At 55.2% G+C, this 21,360-nt stretch overlaps 1 protein-coding gene across 1 annotated transcript in view; it reads left to right on the top strand.

Moving 5' to 3' along the window:
- Positions 1-21,360, top strand: part of LOC103616929 (microtubule-actin cross-linking factor 1) — a 138,551-nt gene that overhangs the window by 59,336 nt on the left and 57,855 nt on the right. The window contains 18 exon segments of the mRNA XM_017736104.1: positions 149-284; positions 3,038-8,326; positions 8,818-8,967; positions 9,324-9,539; positions 9,620-9,769; positions 11,147-11,380; positions 12,689-12,735; positions 12,737-12,824; positions 12,910-13,143; positions 13,731-13,958; positions 14,495-15,010; positions 15,304-15,480; positions 15,940-16,063; positions 16,375-16,583; positions 17,119-17,436; positions 18,263-18,429; positions 19,393-19,549; positions 20,266-20,383. Of these exon segments, the coding sequence (XP_017591593.1) occupies positions 149-284; positions 3,038-8,326; positions 8,818-8,967; positions 9,324-9,539; positions 9,620-9,769; positions 11,147-11,380; positions 12,689-12,735; positions 12,737-12,824; positions 12,910-13,143; positions 13,731-13,958; positions 14,495-15,010; positions 15,304-15,480; positions 15,940-16,063; positions 16,375-16,583; positions 17,119-17,436; positions 18,263-18,429; positions 19,393-19,549; positions 20,266-20,383 (8,558 nt within the window).

Below are 21,360 nucleotides of genomic sequence, written 5' to 3'. Positions count from 1 at the left end.
GCAGGTTTTAGCTGAGCTGGGCAAGGAGTAGGGCAGGCAGAAGAAGGGACTCCTGGTGGATTTGGCCTTTTCCTTCACTAGAAGAACATGGCAGCTCTATGGGGCTGGTTTGGGCAGCATCCTGAGCGATTTCCCCTTCCCCTTGCAGGCTTTCCCAACCGGAAAAGGACCAGATTTCTGCTCAGATTGGTGCTCTGAAGGAAACCTACCAGGCTCTCTGCAGCAACTCCACGGAGCAGCTCCAGCAGCTCCAGAGCCAGCTGGCTCAGGAGACAGAGCACAAGGTACTGCTCCTGCTCAGCCCCGTGGCTGCACAAACGCGTTTCACTCCTCAGGGCGTGGAGAAGGTTTCATTTTGTTGTGTGTCTCGTGGCCACTGGCCGCTCACAGCCTCTTACCTGCACGTGGTTGCCCTCCCTTCTCTTCCATCCATGGTCAGCCAAAGCATCTGGTGGTTCCTGGAGGCCAAGCAGGAGCTGTTCTCCTGCTGCCTTCCGGCTCGATGGGACAGTTGTCCTTTGGTTTCCATCTCTGCCCTCTGCGCAAGGGTTGGCTCATTCATGCTTGGTGAGCAGGGAATCCTGCCCTGGAAATGGTCCCCTTAAGGAAATCTGTGTCCTCTGAGGAGTGTCCTCTCAGGGCTGTAACCTCAGAGGGCTCAGTCCCACAGGCTTGCAGGGATGCAGGGAAGTGGGACTCACGTGGCCTCGTGGATCTTGGGGCCTGACCAAGGGTCTTTCTCAGCGGTGGCTGAACCAAGCAGCTCTTCCCTGTGGAAGGCAGCTGCATTGTCCAGCCCCTCAGCTGAGCTGGGAGACCTTCAGGACCTATTCCCTGTTCATATCCATCCTTGTTCCGCCGGGTAGGGAGGGCTGGAAGCGCATCCCTTATTGCCTCTGTTAGGAGCTGTCGTTCACAGATTTACGTGTGCGTGTTCTCTAAGTGTATATTCATGTGTCAATGGATATTTTTGTGTGTTTGCTTGCTGGCTCCCTGTACCCTGAAGCAGCAGCCCGCTCACATCTGGCTGTGAAACGCAGGTTTTGGCTCTCGGGTCCGTGAGTGAAGCCCTGTTCAAGCCGCTCGTGGGGAGAGGGCGGCAGGGCGGCTTTTTTTGAGATCTGCCTGTGCAGCTTTCACCTAAATACGTAGTGTTTTGCTCCAAACTGGACTTTACAGCACAATCCAGGTGTTCCAGAGCAGGAAATGATTTATTTTATTGAAAGCCCTTTAGCCCTTGTGCTGGCAGCAGAAAGGTGAGCGAGTCATCTTGTTAAGCCGTCACAGATTTGGTGCAGCCTCCCTGTGGCATGGATGTTTTTTTCCTTTCCCTTTTCCTCCCTTTTGGTCAGGAAAATGATTTTAGAGCAAACGCCTTCTCCAGGGCTTGTCAAGCTGTTTTGGTACAGCACGAGGCTGCTTTGGGGCTGGAACAGTTTTCACTCACGCTCTCGATGAAGCCCAGGCAGCAAAACAAGAGATGGCAGTGGGGCTTCACCTTAAATCCCCATCTGCAAAACCATGCCTGCGGCTCTGGTGCGGAGCCGTTGCTTCACTGTAGAGGGAGCATGAAGAACTCTTTAACATTTGCTTGCTGGAAACATCCAACTGTCAGAAAGAAGTTACAAAAGACCAAAAAAATGCAAAGCAGAGCGCGCTAAATTGAGCATGATGTGTCCCTGTATGGTTTGTGTTTCATGTCAACTGTTTTTATGATTAACTGACATCCTTGCTTACAAGTTTAACTAACCCCCCTGGGATTTAAACAAACAAAACACACAAAAGAGAAAGAGGACGGACCTGTGTGTGGGGGTTCCTTTTGCAAAACAAAACAGTCGCATGCTGGACGCTAACCCCAAGCTTTACACTGTGTGTGATACGGCTGAACTGCTCCATAAGGCTCTGTCTTTAACTGCTCAAGGCACACCCTGCAAGTCGGTAAGTAAAAGCCTTTTACTCCCCTCCCTCCCTCCCATCCATGTCCTTTTTTATCTTTCTCTTTTGTTTCCCCCCTTTTCCCCTCTTCTCTGTCTTTCCACGGCTTGTTCATCTCTGAGTATGCACGTCAGGGCCTGGCGATGGTGGTGGAGAGCTTAGGTTGTCCCAGAAGGTTCCTCCTGTCCCCACAGGCAGGGTGTTGGGATGCAAAAGGAATTCATTCCAGAATCCTGATTCCCTCCTCGCTATCCCCACTAAAATCTTGGAGTGCTTGGGCCAGCCTTAGACCCAACCAGTGGCACTGGGAGAAACCCAAATGTCCAAACAGCCTTTGAACACAGATACTCTTTACCACCTAAATTATCCCCCTCCCTGTGGGGATAGCAGCAAGAAAAGCCCCTCCAAAAAGCACCTCGGTAGTCGGTGTGATCCCAGTCTGTCCCCCTTCCCATGCTGGAACCTCCAACTTGTTCCATTTCTCCCCTGGCCCTGTCTGAGGAGCAGCTTGGAGGTGCTGGAGTGGGCAGAGCGGGGGCCGTGGTCGTGCCTGGGGAGCTGTGCTGCTCCTGCCCTGATGCATGGCTGGGAGCTGCTCCATGGCTCCTGTGCTGCTCCCCAGTTGTCCTGGCACTTGGGATTTGCTTGGGAAGTGCAGGATCTCTCCAGCATGGCAGGAATCAGCGCTGGGAGAGGTTCCTCCTTACCTCACAGCGGGCAGTTTGGGGGGGGGTTTCTCCCCCGTGAGTGCACGGTGGGATTGGTGTTGTCTTTGCTTTTTAAAGCTGGAGTTGTTGAAGGGCTCTGTTGTGCTTGTTGGTCTCCTGCCCTCTTTCTTTGTGGAGCATTAGGAACGATGCTGAGTTTTGGTGCTTGCTGCTTTGCTGTGTTACTGATGGTGGATATTGGAAGCATCTTGGTGCTGCCCTGGTGATGGACTGGATTTCAAACACTTTGGGACTTTCTAGCCTGTTTGGGGATTTTATGTTTGGTTTTTTGTTGTTTTTTTTTTTTTAAACGGAGGCCTCCCTGAAACTCACGCAATGAGTGCTGGAAATGCTGGATTTTGATTTTAATTCTTCTCCTTCTCTTTCTGTTCCAGGGCAGCGAAGCCGTGGCAGGAGTGATCGATCTTGGCACGGTAGAAATATTCCCTGTCTTTGGTGCCATGCAGAGAGGTCTTATAGATCAGGACACGGGCCTGGTCCTCTTGGAGGCCCAGGTGATCACCTCTGACTTAGTTGTCCCAGATACCAGTGAGAAACTCTCCTTGGAGAAAGCTCTGGCAAGAAACATCATCGATCTCAGGGCATTCCAGGTGCTGCAGGAGTTGAAGGATGCTCTCCAGCAGGTGGAAGAAGTCCGATGTGAAGGGAGGCAGCTCCTCCCCGTCGTCGCTGCCGTAGAAGAGGGGAGGATCAGTGAGAGCACTGGGCTAAAGATTCTTGAGGCTGAGCTCATCACTGGGGGCTTCAAATTCCAGCGGGGCAGAATCAGCATGGAGACAGCGGTGCAAGAAAGGCTCCTTCCCCCCCAGCTTCACTCCAGGCTTCTGGCTCACCTGGAAGGTGGCAAGGATTTGATTGACCCCAACACTGCAGAGAAAATCACTCTGCCTGAGCTCCTGGAGAGGTGCATCATCCACCAAGAGACCGGGCTGAGGCTGCTCCCAGTCAAGCAGCTGGCGGGTGGGATGGTGAGCGTGAGGTCAGGCAGGGAGGTCAGCATCTTCCGTGCAGTCCAGGAGGGGCTGATAGACAGGCAGGTGACCATCAGGTTGCTGGAAGCCCACCTCTTCGCCGGTGGCATCGTTGACCCCAGGACAGGACACAGGCTGACCGTGGACGAGGCGGTCAGGCATAATTTGATTGACCAGGATGTGGCCTGCACGCTTCTGATCCGGCAGCTGCAGACGGGTGGGATCATCGACACCGCCACGGGAGAGAGGCTGACCGTGGATGAAGCCCTAAGGAAGGGCTTGGTAGCTCCAAGGATTGCACTGCTGGTCCTGGAATCCCTGCGGTCCTTCATGGGGCTCCTGTGGCCAGAGACGGGGGAGATCATCCCGGTTGCAGATGCTTTGGAGCAAGGAATGCTCTCCACAGAGTTGATTCACGAGATTCTCAGCAAGAGGCAGCTCCTTGGGGCTGTTTTTGTACCGGAAACCACAGAGGTGATGTCCTGGCAGAAGGCGGTGGAGCAGGGTGTCCTGCAGAGGGAGGTGGTGATGAAGCTGAAATCAACAGCCATCCCTGATGTCATGGCCAGCCTGCAGCTCGCTGGCTCTCCAAGCAGGAGCAGGCACGGCCAGAGCTCCCCTGGAAGGAGTCCCACAGGCCACGAGGAGCCTCTGCTAAGGAGTGACGACGAAAGGCTGATGTTCCACTTGATGACCCACAGCTACATCAACATCCACGATGGCCAGAAGGTGCTCTTGGTGGACTCAGAATTGAACAATCTCACTAAAGCTCTCATCCAAAGCCAAGAAAACGGATCCTGTGCACAGGTGTTGGAAGGCTTTGAGGAGAAAGAGGCAGACGCGGCTCTTGAAAGCCAACCTTGCAATGGTTTGGCTTTGCAGCAGCTTGAGCTTCAGTTTGCTCCTCCAAAAGGTGAAAGTGAGAAGATCCAAACACCCAGAACTGCCTTGGAGAATGGGGAGGTGGTGGTGGGACCTGAAAGTCTCCTCTTGGAGGATGCAGGGGATTTCCTGCGTGTGGAAGAGCAGGAGCAGATTTCCAGAGAACAGGCGGCCATCAAGAGTGAAACTGGTGCTGAATTTGGAAGGGAACAGGTCACTTCCATAAGCAAGGACAAACATCAGGTAAAATTATTGATGCCAGAACCTCCCAGTGGCCTTGATAGTGGATTAGTCAGAGAAACAGAGGAAATGATGATTGAGGCAGAAGAAGAGTCCAAGCCTCCTGCAGAAGATGGAGTGGAAGGTCCCGAAGATCAGAAGAGGGCATTGGAAAGTGGGGCAGTGGTTGTGAAAAGTGAAATCTGCATAACGATGGGTGTGCCAGAAAGTAGAGACAGGCTGCAAATCGTGGCAGAGCGGTCTCAGGGTGTGAGGGAATCTGAGCGAGAGGCAGAAGATGTTAGAGAGGTTTGTTTGCTGAAGGAGGAAAGAGTTGAAAATGGTGTGCTGGGAGGAGAGGAGGTTGTGCTCCCTGCAACTGGAGAGGCAGCGCCGGCAGACAGGCAAAGCGAGGACATGGAAGGTGTGTTGGAAGTGGAAGAAGGAGAGTGGGAAGAAGTGTTAGGTGATGATGAGGGCGTCAGTGAACCATCCCTGCCAGCCCCTGGGGAGCAGGAAGCAGAGGACGCTTTGGGAAAGCTCCTGACGCAGCTCCGAAGCGGTGGCATCATCCACGAGCAGACGGGCAAGACGCTGCTGCTGGACGAGGCGGTGGCCTCTGGAGTGGTGTCCGGCCACACGGCCGTGAAACTCATGGAGAGGATGAAGATGTTCAGTGGCTTCTTTGACTCTCAGGTGTGTGAACCCTTGACCACCGAGGACGTCATTGAAGAAGGTCTGATGGATGAGAAGCTGCTCCAGAAGGTCCTCGCGTCCGACAAAGCCATAAGCGGTGTCCTTGACCCAGGCAATAACTTTGTCTACTCCATCAAGGACGCTGCTGCCGTTGGCCTTCTGGACAAGGAGACAGCGATGAGGATCTTGGAAGGGCAGGTGGTTACTGGGGGGATTGTTGACTTGAAACGTGGCAAAAAAGTGTCGGTGACTTTGGCTTCAAAGCTGGGCCTCATAGAGCCGACGAGTCAGACAGAGCTGGTCAAGCTGGAGAAGGCTTCCAAGGGGAAAGGCACTGATGAGGTGACCAGGCAGAAGCTCATTAATTTACAGGCTGAGACCAGTGGAATTGTGGATCCTGAAACCAAGCAGCCTTTGACTGTGGCACAGTCTGTTGAAAAGGGGCTCCTGGAGAAGGAAAAAGCTTTGCAGCTCTTGACCAAGCAGGTTGCTGATGGAGGAATCATCCATCACGTGTCTGGGATGAGGCTTTCGGTGGACGACGCGATGAAACATGGTTTGATCCGTCCAGATCTATGCAAGGAGCTCAGGAAAGCTGAAGGTGTGGTCCTGCAGGACTTTGTCCATCCAGCCACGAAGGAGAAGCTGCCCTTGCCCCAGGCAGTGTCACTGGGGCTCGTTAGCCCAGAATTCCAGAGGAAAGTGCAGGAAATCCAGGCCGAGAGCGGAAGCATTCTTGATCCAGCTTCTGGCCAGAGACTGGCGCTGTGTCAAGCGGTGCAGGAGGGCTTGGTGCCCCAGCAGGTGCTGGAGAAAGCCCTGTCATCTTCAGAAATGAGGGAAGGAATTGTAGACCCCGAGACCTGCATGATCGTTCCCTACTCGGAGTTCCTGAAGAAGTGTAAAATCGATATCGAATCCGGCCAGAGGTACCTGGAGGTCCATCCCTTCCAGGCCATCAAGGATGAGGTGACAGGGACCAAGCTGACGTGTGCTGAGGCACTGAGGCTGGGGAAGGTGGACCCCCTGCCCACCCTGAGGCTGCTGCAGGCGCAGGCAGACAGCGGAGGGGTGGTGGAGGGCACCTTCAGCAAGAGGCTGTCCCTGAGGGCGGCTGTGGAACGAGGGATGCTGGACGAGGCCATGGCCAAGGTCATCGCCACCAAGCAGCTCAGGGCTGGGGGAATTGTTGATGCCCCCAGTGGGAAAAGGTTGACTGTGAATGAAGCTGTTGGAAAAGGACTGATCAGCCAAAAATTAGCTGCCAGTCTTCGGGATGTGCAAATATCCGAAGGGAAAGTTGGTTCTGAGGTCAGCAAGGTAGAAAAACCACAACTTCCACAGGGAAAAATAGAAAAATTATCTCCAAAAGAGGAAGGTGTCATCCTTCCTACCAGATCTGCTGATGGTGCTGAGCCCAAAGCTCAACCTGAAGCTGTGAGCGATGACACAGCTCAGGGTGCAGCTGCTGCCACTGAGAAATCCCCCAAAACACAGAGAGAAGGGAAATTAAAACCTCAGGAAGCTTCAGAGGATGGTGTCCATCCCCGAGATGAACATCATCATCTTCATCATCCCCAGGCAAAAGCTGAGGTAGCTCCAGAGCACCCCTCAGTGTTGGGGACAGCGTCTCTCCCTGAAGAGACAGTGGTGGCAGGGGCTGTGGAAAAAGGGATCCCAAAAGGCAGCTCCCAAGTGAGAGCAGCCGGGGGGAAGGAATCGAGAGAAGAAGTGGATGGAGGGACAGAGAAAGTGGAGGGATCGGGCTTGGAGAAAGAGCAGCTGTTCTTGGGCATGGAGGTGCTTCACAGGGAGGAAGATGGTGAGGAGAGGAGGAGGAGGAGGAGGAGGAGGAGGGAGTTTGTAAGTGCAGAGGGAGTTGTGGCAGGTGGAGAAGGTGCAGTGGTGGCTTCTGAGCAAGGAGAGAGAGTGACCAGCATGGTCCAGGTGACACCAGCAGCCCCGAGGGAGTCTGTCAGTGTGGGTCCAGGGAGGGGAGGGATGGGTCCTGCAGAGTCTGGAGAACCCGTTGGGGTTCCTGTGGAGCCTGCGGGAGATGAGCTTGCAGGGAAAAAAGCTGTCGAGTACACAGGAGGAGAAACCTCTCACACAGAAGGTCCCGTTGAGCAGGAAACAACGAGGGAAACTGAGCTAAAACCTACCCAAAAACAGAAAAGCAAGAAAAAGAAAGCAAAGCAGAGCAGCATTCCAGGGGACAGCGCTCAGCCAGAGAAACCTTCTGCAGAAACGCAGCCTCTTCCTTCTCTGGTTTCCCACGAAATTCCAAGGAGGAAGGGCGAGGAGGAGCGCTCCGTCTCAAGGGTGCCAGAGCCAAAACAGGAATCCAGCATCAAGGCTGCTGCTGGGTTGGCTCGAGACACAGCCAAGCACGGGGATGGAAAAGGAAAGAAAACAATCCTTGAGAAAGATACGGAAACCCCCGGAGAGGATCCGGCGCTCCCTGTGCGCCCCGAGCAAGGGGGGGAAGCTCGAGAGGTGAGGAAAGGTGGGATCAAGAATGGTCAGGATTCCTTGGTGGCACTGGGTCTGGAGGAGAGGATGGCTCAGGAAGACACCAGAGTGGGAAGCACCCGGGATGTGTCCAGCACAGCCACCGTGGCACGGGAACTGCCCCATGACTTAATGATCAGCGAGGAACCCGCAGAAGTGCAGGAAACCTCCACAGTCCTGGAGCTTGGAGAGGAGGAACAGCACGAGCAAACAGCTGAGCTCAGAGCAGACCGAGGAGGTGCCCCTGCTCCCCCAAAATCCCCAGGAGAAACCCCCCAGGAGAGGACCAAGCAGCCGGCTCCGGGCGATCGGGGTTTGCTGCTACCTGTGATCGTGGAGGGGGAGCTGCTGGAAACCTCCAGGGAGTCCACGAGACCCGCGCAGGTAAGCGGATATTTTTGCTATTTTGGCAATTTTTATGACCTATTTGTGGATATTTGATGCTAAAGCTGTCCGAGGTCCTAGGCACGGAGGGCAGCTGGAGCGTGAGGAGTGGATGCTGCAGTGGATTTGGCAAAGGAGCCGGTGATGTACAGCTGGAAACGCTCGGGGCTCAGTTGTGGCTCCTTTAGCTGGAGCATTAGTGCTCAGTGACTAACAAGTAGAACTCTTTTTTTTTTCTGGCACTTTTGCTGCAACACCAAGAGATCTCTTGCCGTTTACAAGCTTACATTGGAAAGAGAGCCCTGTGTTTTATTTGTCCTGGAGTAAATCTTGTAGATAAGGCTGGCGAGTGGCAAGTCTGTGAGCGGGAATGTCATTAACACATTTCTCCTTTGGGGAAAAAAAAAAAAAAGAACTTTATATAACACTTTGTCTCTTTGTCTCCTTGTCTGCCTAAGTCTGAGGCTTTGATTTCCTGTCTGATTCTGCAGATCAAGTTCAGCAAGAAGATGTGTCTGGAGCACGACCAGAGGCTGATATCTTATCTCTCCATGCTCCGAGATATCGAGATGAGAATCAAACGGGTGCAGCCGGCGGAGCAGAATTTGGCAGCCCTGCACGACCTGAGGCAGCAAGCAGAGGTGAGTGAGGCTTGGCTGGTGTCAGACAGAGCTTTCCCCCCCTCTCCCCAGCTTCCTGCACAGCCCTTGCACCCCTCCCTGCTCTGGGAGATTCATCTCAGGTTTTATCAGGCTTTTCTATCAAACCTCATCCCTCCTGCTGATCCATCCACCTCCTCCCTGCCCAGACAACAGCCTGAGCTTGGCTGACATGAATTTTACAGCCTGGAGAAAGGCAGGCGAGCAGGGCTGGAGGGTGGTGATGAATTTTTCTAGACTCAATGTTTGGAGCTGCCTCTCCAAAACCCCTGCTGGGTTTTGGCAGCAGGGAGGTGAAGTCACCCTGCCGTAGATGTAACGATGCCGTCTCGCCTCAGGCCCTGGGTGCTGAGCTGCAGGAGCTGAGCTTCCCAGTGAATCAGGAGCTGGATGCTGTGCAGAGGATTGTGGCCAACCCCCCTGAAGAAGTCCCTGAGCAGTTGCTGAAGGCTTTGGAGAAGGATGCCAAGAACCTCCAGAAGTCTCTGAGCTCTGCAAAAGAAATCCTGCAGTCGCGGCTGCAGAACCTTCGTGGGGCAGCAGAGGCCAAAAAGGTAGAGCTGGCAACTGTCCCCTGCTGCCCCTCGAGCTTCCCAAAATTCCTCCTTTTAAATGATGAATTTCTGGTTTTAAGGCTGAAATCCTGGCCCACCACGAGACTCTTCAGGGCAAGCTCCAGGAGCTGCTGAGCTGGGTCTCTGGCACCACGGAGTCGCTGGATGACAGCGATTTCCAGCAGGCCACCGATGCCAACAGCTTGAGTCGCTGCCTGCAGCACTACAAGGTAACCATGGCAATGCCCCTAATCCTGCAGGCTGATGAACTTGCTGCCCTGTGCACAGAGGAGAAGCTTTTAATCCTGCTCCTCTCCCAGAGCCTACCAAGGGTTTTGCTGAGCTTTTGACAGGGTACCCTTCCTTCCCAGAGCAGGGTAAGAGAGCAGAGGAGGCTGCTGTTCTGCTGAGTTCTTTATTTCATAGTCTCACAGCTTTCTTGAAGGCAGAGTTCCAAGGGGGTTACATGATAAAGGCAAGCAGCAACAGCAACAACAGGCAAAACCAGCTTCTTCTTCTTCCTCTATATGCTCTATATTTTTTCTTACAGAAGTGTGGATTATATTTGCTAATTGCCCAATGAGATTAACACACGATTCTAGTTTTTCTTAACCTATCCTGGTCTAATTCTAACAATCATAAGCCTTACACAAGTGTTACATAGGTATTACACAGATTTGCATATACAGTTTCTATCAGCTCTTACTGTTTATGTGAACACTCCATCTAAAAAATGTGAACAGTATAATTCTATCTATATTTTGTCTGAAGTAAAGAATTCTGTGAAAAGGTAACACTGCTGCAGCAAAACTGTGTCTAAGGTCTCTGCTTTTTAATGTTTAAGGCACTTAGCATCTATTTCTACTAAAAGTTAAAAAAATCTATATTTCTATTTCACTTTGGTGTGGCTTCTTGCATCACAGCTTATCCAAAAGTTTTAATTCAACCCCTGTGCTTTGGCTTCCCTCCGGGCCTGAGTCCAGAGGAGCTTTCAGTCCAACAGGTTTGCCCTTAGCCTGTGCTGCAGTAGGAGCCCCTGCTGTGGGTGTGCTCCCAAGTCTCTGTGATGCACAGCCTGCTTTGGCTCCAGTGCAGGGCTGTGGTGGTGGCTGAGTGACATGGGGGGATTCCTGTCAGGCTGCTGAGGAGGGAGCTGCATCCTCTGGGAAGCTGCTCCATCACACCTGCCCTGGTGTCCATCACCTGTAGGAGCAGCCCAGTCTCCCCTCCTCGTTTATCCATCTTCTAGCAACAGCTTTAAAGATTATTTCCAAGTTTAGTGATGGCACCTTGGCATGGAAATCAGGGGATTGAAGGCTTTGAGAGCTGGTGGTGGCACATGGAGTCGCTGTGGCCCGGTGGCAACTCCAGGCCTGGGTCATCTTCAGACCCAAGGGCAGCCCTACACACATCCAAGAAACCTCTTGGTGAGGTTCCTCCAGCACCTGCTGCGGAGGAAAGTTGGGAAATGGCTGTGGAGAAATGCTCTCACCTCCATGCTGTTTTGGGAAAGTTTGGTGTTTCTGGGGTATATTTCCTGTGGCACCTGCAGCACAGGCCTGGCTGCAGGCTCATTTCACCTGTTTTACCTTCTCTCTCCCGTTCAGGAGCTAAAGGAGCCCCTCGCCAACACCAAGGCCGAGCTGGACGCCACTGCCTTCGACATCCAGTTCCTCATCTCGGAGCACGCCCAGGATTTAACCCCCCAGCAGAGCAGGCAGCTGCTGAGGCTGCTCAATGAGCTGCAGAAAGCCTTCAGGGAGCTGTCAGAGCGCGTGACGGCGCGGCTGGAGGTGCTGCAGGTCTGTCTCCAGCAAGCGGAGCAGACGGACCAGGTGAAGGTCGTGAGCCATCTCCTCCCCGGCTGCCCTTTGCTCGCTGAAGCGCTTCCCAGCCACAGGAACAGGAGCTGAGGCACCTCGGATTTGGGATCTCCCCTGCATGCCACTCCCAGTTCAGAAGTTCTCACGGCACAACATGAGCTTCCTCTAAAAGTCTTTCTTCCTCCCACCAGGCAGAAAGTCGCTTTGCTCCCAAAATGCGGAGCCCTGCTGAGGTCTGGGTAGAAGCCCTCTGCTAGAAATGGGATTGTTTGGGGCTGGGTGGAATAAACCCCTGTAATCCCCCCAGAAATCCCCGTGCAGAGGGGCCACCACAGACACCCCCTCAGTTTTAATGTCCTATTTCCACTGCACATGTCAGGCATTGCTGCCCCAGGGACAAAAACAAATCCTCAGGTCTGCACTGCTGCAGCACCCACCACTGCATGGATCCTCTCCTCCAAGACAGGATTAATGTGGTTTTTTTATTAACAATTGCTCTCTGTAACTCTTGCCTGTCCTCTCTGGAGTGTGTGTGTGTGTATTAACCAGTTTGCTTTGCCTTTTCAGATTGAGTGTGCGCCCATCCTAACCCAGGAAGAACTCGCTTTGCAGCTGAAGAGCTCTTAAGAAGGCTCTTTCAATTTGCTTCTGTTGTTTTATCTTATGACTGGGAGACGCAGGCACAGTGTTTTGCACAAGTTTGAACATCACTTTGCTGAAATGCCCAGGGAGAAACTCAGAAACCTTTTATCTCCCCTGGCAAAGGGGGACAGGGGTGTCACAGGGACTCTCAGGTCACATCATGCTCAATTGCTCAAACTGGCGCTTCTGTGTTGTGCTCTGGCAGCAAAAGGGGGAGCTGGATCAGCTACAGAAACGCTTTCCCTCTCCAGGGCTCCCTTTCCAACCCCAAATCTTTTAAAAAAACCCCTTATTTGGGGTTGTCTGGGGCTCCACAGTGGCGCTGCCTGACTCAGGCCGTTGCTGCCTCTCATTCGGGGAGTTTCTGCTGCTGTTTTAGTGTTTGTAAGGTGGAATGGGAAAGGCACAGAAACTCGTGGCTGAGTTTTCCTGGGAGAGCAGTGCAGCTCCACCTTGGAGCTCAGCGAGCTCCTCGGAGAGAAACCTCGCATGGTGACAAAGGTGCCACGGCTCGGCAGGGACACGGCACCTGCAGCCGGACAGGGAGCGCCTGGAGAGCCACAAAGTTTTCTGTGCTGCATCCTCCCCTTCAGGAGCTGCTGCAGCTGTAACCTCACCTTGCCTTTCAGCAGCGTGAGCAGAGCTGCAGGGCTGGTTCTGACTGTCCCCCTGTCCCCTTTCCAGACGCTGCAGGAGCAACAGGCAGCCCGGGCGCAGAGCCTGGCCGAGCTGACTGGGCCAGGCTGAGGACAGGCTGGCAGAGCAGCAGAGAGCAGAAGGGGACCTGCCTGCCTTGCAGCAGAGGCAGAGCGATGTTAAGGTCAGTGATGTTTCAAAACTGGGGGGCCAGAGGTGGGGAGGATCAGCTCGGGAGTGCCCAGAGCCTCACGGCATCGTCCACCCAGGAGCTGCAGAGGAACATGCACAGCAGAGCCGCCTCCTTCACCGGCGTCCTGAAGAGCACAGAGCAGTTTTTGGAGGAGAACAAGGCCAAGCTGGAGCCCGGGGAGCTGGCAGCTCTGCAGCAGGACCTGCAGCGTGCCAAGGAGCAGTACCGGTCCCTGCAGGAGAGGACGGAGGTGGCCCAGAAGGAGCTGGAGAGCGCTGTGAGTGCTGCAGTGCAGCAGGAGACTGAGAAGGTAACGTGCCAGGAGCTGTAGCCACCAGGCTCTGCTTCAGGGGGGCAGTGAGGTCCAGTCAGAGACAGGATTTGGCGTCCTGGTGTCACCTGGGTGATGCGGCACAGAGCAATTGGTGGCTCCTTCCTGGCTGTTCCCCAGGCAAGGTGTCCCCCAGATATTTCTGTCAGGAAATGCCTTGGGAGTTGCAGCTAGGGACGAGCTGGTTGTGGAGGGAATGGGGGAGGAAAAGGTGCCTTTGTCTGCCTTTGGGGTGACCCTTAATGGATGAGGGTTGTCAGTCACATCCCTGGCTGAAGGTGAGGCTCACGCCAGCGGCCCTTTTGGGGTGGGGACCCTGGGTTGTATCAGGATGAGAAATTCGATGTAGCAGCGAGGCTGAGTTTTCTCACAGCTTCTTTGCACCTTCCAGAGAGCCACAAAGGGTCTGGGAGTGTCTCAGGCATTTGCTGAGGCTGGGAAACTCCTCGGGTTTTGTTTTTTTTTTTCTTCTGCTGATTTTTGTCTCCCTCCCCCTCGCCCCGTGCAGCAGTTTGCTGAACGTGCAAAAACTGGCTCGTTCTTATCTGGAGCCTTTGTGCTTTCAGGTGAAAGCTGCCAAAGAGCTGGAGGAGAACAGCAATAAGATCGACTCCCTTTTGAGCTGGGTGGCATCGCTGGAGCAGAAGGGAGAGCTCCCGGAGTACAGACCACACCCTGTCAGTGCAGGGACAGGGACACAGGCAGGAAAAAGCCCTGGGGATGTCCCTGACGGCCACGCTGTGGGAGCAGACAGTGCTGCTGAGAGCCTGGATGAGCAGTTCGAGAGGCTGAAGGTCAGAACTGACACCTTGTCCCAGCCAAAGCCTTCTGCCCCACGCACTGACCCTGGTGTTAGCTGGGTCTGGTCTCTGGAACATGTGATTAATGGGATTAAACACACTCCATATGGGAGGCTCGGGAAGTCCCTGCCTGGCTTCCTGCAGGACATGCAGAATGTGTGGTGGGCGTGTGCCATGGCAAGGTATAATCAGGGTCCAGAAGGTGCCCGTGGTGGCCAGAGAAGGGGTCACTCTTTGGTGGGCAGAGCTCCTGTAGCCCATCCTGGGATGTTCCCAGTTTTCCCCACCTTGCTGTTGCTTTGTCACAGCATCGTGTAAAGGTTTGGGTTGGAAAGGACCTCAAAGATCATCTCCTTCCACCCCTGCCATGGGCAGGGACACCTTCCACTATCCCAGCTTGCTCCAGCCTGGCCTTGAACACTTCCAGGGATGGGACAGCCTCAAGTTTTGGGGGATGAAGTCTCGGTCGTGCGCGTGGTGGGCACAGACCCTCAGTCCCGAGCCTCACCTTTACTCCCTGCATCTTTCAGGCGCAGCACCAGGAGCTGCTGTCGCAGCAGCAGGACGTCATCCTGGCCACGCAGTCAGCACAGGCTTTCCTGGACAAGCACGGCCACAGCCTGGCCGGGGAGGAGCGGGAGCGGCTGCAGGCGCAGCTGGCCGAGCTCAGGGACCAGTACTCGGCGTCGCTGTCGCGGTCGGAGACGCGGCTGAAGCGGGTGCAGCTCCTGCGGGAGGAGCTCCAGAAGTTCCTGCGGGATCACGGCGAGTTCGAGGCCTGGCTGGAGCAGGCGGAGCAGGACCTGCAGGGGATGTACAAGGGGGATGGCGACCCTGCCTCCCTCCGGCAGCTGCTCCTGCGCCAGGGGAGCTTCTCGGAGGACGTGATCTCCCACAAGGGCGACCTGCGCTTCGTCACCATGTCGGGGCAGAAGTTTCTGGAGGGGGATGCTGCGGACGCTGAATCCCAGCTGTTGATGTCCAGGAGTGTGGTCAAGAGCAAGCTGGAGGACGCCACGCAGAGATACACCACGCTGCACTCCAGGGTACGGGAAGGGCTGGGAGCTGGACCCTGGGTGCTCTTTTCCTCCTGTGCTGCAGGGATGGCACAGGGATATTTCTCCCTGCTGCCTGCCTGGACTTCCAGGACATTTATAGATTGTAGGACAAGGATTGTCTTCTTCGGGGCTTGGGCAACACCTTTGTCTTGCTGTTGGTCTGCTGGTAATTCATTTAGCCTGTGGCAAGATGGATTTTTTAGAAACTGATTCCTGTGCCTTTCCCACGGGTTGCTCAGCGCTTGTGTGCATCCCTGTCACGTCTCCTTGCTCCTTTGCAGTGCTCCAAGCTGGGCTCCCACCTGAACACCCTGCTGGATCACTACCAGCAGTTCCAGGAGGTGGCAGAGTCTCTCAGGACGTGGCTGCAGGAGAGTGAAGCTGCCCTGGGGAAGCTGCTCTCCGAGACGGTTTCATCCGATCTGGCCGTGCTGCAGAAGCAGCTCGCCAGCACCAAGGTACAGGGACCTCAGGGGATCTCCTGGGAAGCACTGGAGCCTGGATGGGAATTTGGCTGCTCTGAGCAGTCAACAGCAGGGAGGAGACTTGAGCCATTGGGGTTTTTTTTTTGCTGGTTGAGGGCAAAGATACACCTGCGGAGGCAGCTGCAAGTCAGGTGGGGTCAAACTTCTGGGAGAGGTGCTCGGAGTAAGGAGCTGCAGTCATGGACACCCCAGAGGGACACAGAGGGGGACACTCCTCCCCCATGAGGGTGACTGAGCACTGGGACAGCCCAAACCAGTTCTGATCGAGCTCTGCCTGCAAAGAGGGGGTAGATTTTTCCATCGTTTCCTAATGATTTAGTGATGAAGTGCAGAGGATCCCTCAGAGGGTGTAAATGGAGCCCTGAGCTTCCCGAGTGTGGGAATCCTGCCTGTGACCTGTCCCTGATTTTGGCTGGTCTTGTGTGAAAACAGCAACTGCAGGGAGACCTGGCTGAGCACCAGGTGCCAGTGGAGAAGCTCCAGAAGGCAGCTCGGTCCCTGCTGGACATCCAAGGGGAGCCGGCCCCAGACCACGGCCACATTCAGGAAACAACAGGTACAGAGCAAAGCAGCTGCCAGTGTTGGCAGGGAGGGTTGGGGGGAGGGAAAACAAGCCAAGGAGGAGGCAAAGATAAGTCACTTTTGGGAGAATGTGAGGGTAAACACATGGCAGTGTGTCCTCAGGGCATGTGTTTGCATGTGGGGAGGGATGTGGCCGCTTGCATCGTGTCCCCTGTCTTGCTGCTGAGTTTGGGGACAGGGATTTGTCATCTCTGAGAGTTTTGGGGGAGCCAAAAGCGACCCTCGCTGCTCTCTGAGCACTTGGAGCTCTGTGCCACTGAGTCTCCTCTGCGCTGAACCCTGCAGATGCCATCGTGAGCCGCTTCCAGAGCCTCTCCCAGCAGATGTCCGAGCGCTCGGACCTGCTGCAGAAATCCATCGCCCAGTCCCAGAGCGTCCAGGAGAGCCTGGAGAGCCTCCTCCAGTCGGTGGCTGAGATTGAGAAGAACCTGGAGAGGGACCAGCCAGCCGTGCTCTCCTCTGCCTCCATCCAGGACTCGCTCGCCACGAGTGTGGTAAGGCCGGGCCCAGCTCCCTCACCCCGAGCAGCCCAGAGCAGCACCTGCACCGTGCAGGGGTTGGTGGGGTTTCACTGCTGAGCTCTGAAAGCACCAAAAAAATCCCTTAAAAAGGAATATGAGCAGAACCTTTTATTTTCATAGAGTCACAGAATGGTTTGGGTGGGAAGGGACCTTAAGGATCAGCCAGTCCCAACCCTTGCCGTGGGCAGGGACACCTTCCACTGTCCCGGGTTGCTTAGAGCCTTGTACAATCCTTGGGCATATCCAAGGATGGGGAAGCTCCAGCATCTCTGGGCAACCTGTGCCAGGTCACAGACTTGTTGAAAATCTCCTTTTTTCTTTGCTAACAAGGGAAAAGCAGAGCGTGTTGGGAAGGTCAGAAAGGAAAGGAAAACTGGCATATAAAATGATTTTTTCCCAGCTCTGCTTGTCTCAACACACCTGCTGCTGCTCCCAGGGGCAGCCCAGTTAGTTTTGCTCAAGAACCTGCCTTAAAAAGCCCCTCCCTTTCCTCATGTGCTCCCCACAGAAGCTGAAGCAGGACATTGCCCGGCAGAAGAGCTGCCTGGAAGCCACCCGGGAGATGGTGACACGGTTCACAGAGGCCTCCGACAGCCCCGCGGCCTCTGCCCTGCAGGACAAGCTGGCCCAGGTGACAGAACACTTTGGGAGGCTGTGCCAGCAGCAGCAGGAGCGGGAGGACGCCCTCAAGGGCCTCCTCCCCAAGGTGGAGCAGTACGAGCAGCTCTCGGAGAAGCTGCAGCAGTTCACGGAGAGCAGGACGCGGATGTTGGCGTCCGGGAATCAGCCGGACCGGGACATCGCCCACTTCTCCCAGCACATCCAGGTGAGGCTCTGGGGGAGAAGGTTCTGCCTGCACCGGGTTCCTGAGGCAGGATCCAGCTGGATCAGGCAGTTCCCAGCTGTGGGAGAAGGGGATGGCATTTCCCAGGAGCCAGGGTGGTTTTCAGATGGGATCTGTGGCCAGGCTTTTAGGACCCAGTCCAAAAGGAGCAGGATTTTACCAATTCAAGACTCCATGGGGTCTTTAAACAGCAAAATACCCCTGTGCTGGCAGTGAGGGCAGTGTGGGATGTGACAGAGACCTTGGAGGCCTTAGAGCCAGAAAATTATGGAAGGGACCTTAAAGATTGTCTCGTCCCAAGCCCCCTCTCAGGGGCAGGGACACTTTCCCTGGGACACCTTCACAAGACCAGCTGGCTCAGGGTTGCCTTGGACACTTTCAGGGGTGCTGTGGGCCGTGGTGGCTGTGCAGGATTCCTCCCTCTGGCTTCCCACAAGCGTTCTGCTGCAGGGGGTGGTTCATCTGCAGCCTCAGAAATGCTCCAAGGTGACACCAAACCAGACGCCTGTGCTGTGGGAGGGCTTGATTTGGCTTGGTCAAGGCCCCCCCATCCCATCCCATCCCATCCCATCCCATCCCAGAGACCAGCACTGGGGAAAGTGGGATTTGCCCCTGCAGCTGCTCGAAGTATTTGCTGAGCTGGAGCTGGAGGAGCAGCTGGGAGCGAGCTGTGCCCAGCATTTGATGCTGGTGCCACGTGTGGCACTGCCCACAGAGGGTCTCCCCAGCTCACCAGGACGTGGCACTGTCCAGTTCATCCCCTCTGCTGCTGGGGAACGTGGTCAGTATCCCCCATTGCTCTTGGCAGGAGCTGAATTCGGAGATGAGGCAGCACCAGGAGGACCTGGCCACCCTGGAGCACCTGGCTGAGGAGCTGAGCTCCTGTGGCTTCTCCCCCAGTGCCTTCCAGCAGCAGGAGAAGCTGCAGAGCCTGAAGAAAGATTTCCTGCAGCTGCAAAAGGTGGCAAAAGACAGGTGAGCCCCAGGGAGGGGAGCTTGGCGGTGGCTTCATGGTCTGAGCAGGACCCTGTGGAGATCTCCTTTCCGAGGAGGGGGGGGGCATGAGCCAACTCTTCCTGCCACCCTCCTCCCACGCCAGGATCCTGAGGCAGCTCTGCTCCAGCTGACGCTTTAAAAAAAGCCTTGCCTGGGGGCGTTGTGAAAAATTCCTGGTGCTGCAGGAGCCGGCGCTCTGCGTTTCCCAGCTCCCGGCGTGTGGGCTGCTCCACCCCAGAGCATCCTGCTGGGTGCTGGGGAGGATCAGGAGTGAGGCTGACAGCAGAGCAGGCCTGTTCCTGGAGTCCCCTGAAATGGGGTAAAAAGGGAGCTTGAGCAGGGTCAGAGCAGCAGCATCCCCGGGGGTCGCACCTCCCCGGCTGTGTCCCCAAAATCCCTGCGGAGTGCAGGGAGGGTGGTGGGGAAAAGCAGATGAAAGTCCCAATAATCCCCTGTAATTCAGAGCCCTGCAGGCTGCTCGCAGCTGCATCAGGACTCCCATCCAGGGGCTGCCTTGTTCCTCCAGGATGGGCTCAATGGATGGAGCTGTGGCCAGGGAGGAAGGGGCAACACAGCCTGGGCTCCCCCGGGATGCAGCTGCCCGGGGGGACACGGCATGAATGAGCCCTGTCTTCCCAAAAGTGGCGCTTTTCCCAGGACAAAGAGCCTGGGCAGGTTGGCAGTGATGGTCCTGTGGCTGTTGGCCACCACTGGGGTGCCCAAAAGTGCCACCAGGCAGGATTTGAGGGGGTCAGCAGCAGTGAGGGGCTGGCAGTGGGTGCACCCCGTTTTGGCTGGCGCTGCCTGCGCTGTTCCCAGGCAATATCTAATAATAATAATAATAATAATAATGGCTCCTAGAGAGAAGCATGCTGCATTCAAGAGGGGGTAATTACAAGGCAGAGCACAAGCTCTGACTCTCTGAAACCTTTTCACTCCCAGAGAAAAGGATGCGTCGTCCTGCCAGGAGCAACTGGATGAGTTTCGGAATCTGGTTGGCGCCGTGAGGAAGTGGCTGAGGGAGAGCGAAGGCAAAATTCCGCCTGCTGAGACCTCCCTGGGCACCCAAGAGCTGCAGCAGCGCAGGCAGCAGATCCAGGTGGGCCAAGGGAGCTGGAATCAGGCTGGGAAAGCGTGGAAATGCTGGAATGTGAAACAAATCCCAAGAAGCAGAGGCCTGGGAGGTGGTTTACGGTCTCAGGAATCCTCAGCGCGCATCCAGTGGCTTGCAGAGAAAGGAGCAGCCTGAGGGTTTCCTTGGGCACTGCCTGGTTTCCTGTCACTCCCTCTGCCTGCTCTAGGAGGGATTTGGGAGTGGGAGACCCGAGCACACTCGTTTTTGCCGAGTGTTTCCCGTGGTGGATGTGGAAGGTGGCCTCCTGTCACCCGAGCCCCCGCTCCTCTCCAGCGCAGGGATGTGACAAATTCGGGATGTGCCGAGGGGTTGACTCAGAGGCAGAGCAGCTCTGCTGAGTCACCCGCAGCCCTCGCAGCCCTCAGCACCCGGAATGCCGCGCGGGATTGGGCTCAGCCGGGCTGGGCTCCACCAGGAGGGGGAGGAGGGATGTCCCCGGAATGGTGGGAGGGAGAAGGTTTCCTTCAACAGACCCATTAGTTGGGAAGAGCCTTTCACTGTTTGATTCCCCCCTGGCAAAAAATAGACGTTTCACACCCACCTGCCTGCTGCAGCCGTGAGCTGGCTCCCTGGGCACCGTGTCCCGGTGTCACTGTGTCATCGCAGAGGGGACAGGCGAGGAAGGAAGGGCTGTGGCAGGGCAAGGGTGACCCCCAATCCCAACCTTTGCTCTTGAGCAGGATCTCCTGGAGGAATGGAAGGGGAAGGGCGCCCAGGTGGAGGAGATTGGCCGCAGAGGGACCCTCCTGGAGAACCTGATCGTGGAGATTACGGCCCCCAACACCCCGCCCAAGGCAGGTGAGTTGTGGCCAGCTCTCCTGAGGACACCTCTGCTGCCACCACTGCATCTTCTCTGAGCCTGCCTCGAGCCAAAAATAGGGTTATTTCCCCCTTTTAACCGAATTCAGAGGGGCTGTGGTGATCTGAGTATCGTGGGGCTCAGCCCAGTGGTTGAGTCGCTGGCGCTCATTGCATTAATGCATCAGCCTAACTTGGCTTAATTAGTTGTAGCCTAACGAGGTCTGAATTGGCTTGCGTTTGCTGTGGGGACACAGATCACTGCTCTGATGGAGCTTGGGAGCTTGTGGAGGTGGCTCCTGCTCTTTCCTGGTGATGTTTTTCAGCCTCCTGAGGGCTGGAGTGTTTTAATCAAGCCCCAGCCTTTGGGCTTCGTATCTGGATGACATTTGGGGCTGCGAGAGTCAGATGTGATTTACTGGTCTCCTTTTTGGCTTCAAGTCTGTGAAGCAATGAGATTATGTCTGGTTCGTTTGGAAACCGGCTCAAAGATGTCTTCCAGCTTGTGAGAACAAGTCCCTGGACTCTCATCGCTGATGGGAATTTATGGGAATTTATGGTCTGGATGTGTTTGTCAGGATTAAGTTTGTGAGCAGTTCTTTGGGAAACCATCAGGAGAAGTGAGGAGAGGCTTGTGGGTGCCCACAGGTGCAGCCCCTTATGTCCATGAAAGCTTTAGAATACGTGGTTAGAAAAGAGAGACTTGCCTGAAAATCAAGGATCTTCCTTTGGCTGTGACATCTGGTGCCCAGGGAAGGGCCACTGGTGCATCCTGCATCTCTGGGCAAAGAGAGCATGTCCACAGGGCTGGTTGAATAGTTTCATCCCATGAACAAAGGAGGATGTGGGGGAGTTAATCCCTTCAGAGAAGGCATTCAGCAGTTTTATTGGGTATAATTCACAAAATCATGCTCAGGGTAGCAGCAGAAGTGGCCTGAGGTCCCCAGTATTGCAGCCCAAGCAGGAGCCACATCCAT

This window comes from Corvus brachyrhynchos, unplaced genomic scaffold (assembly GCF_000691975.1).
Source record: "Corvus brachyrhynchos isolate BGI_N302 unplaced genomic scaffold, ASM69197v1 scaffold65, whole genome shotgun sequence".
NCBI classification, from domain to species: Eukaryota; Metazoa; Chordata; class Aves; order Passeriformes; family Corvidae; genus Corvus; species Corvus brachyrhynchos.
This window is presented reverse-complemented; position numbering and strand designations above follow the sequence as displayed.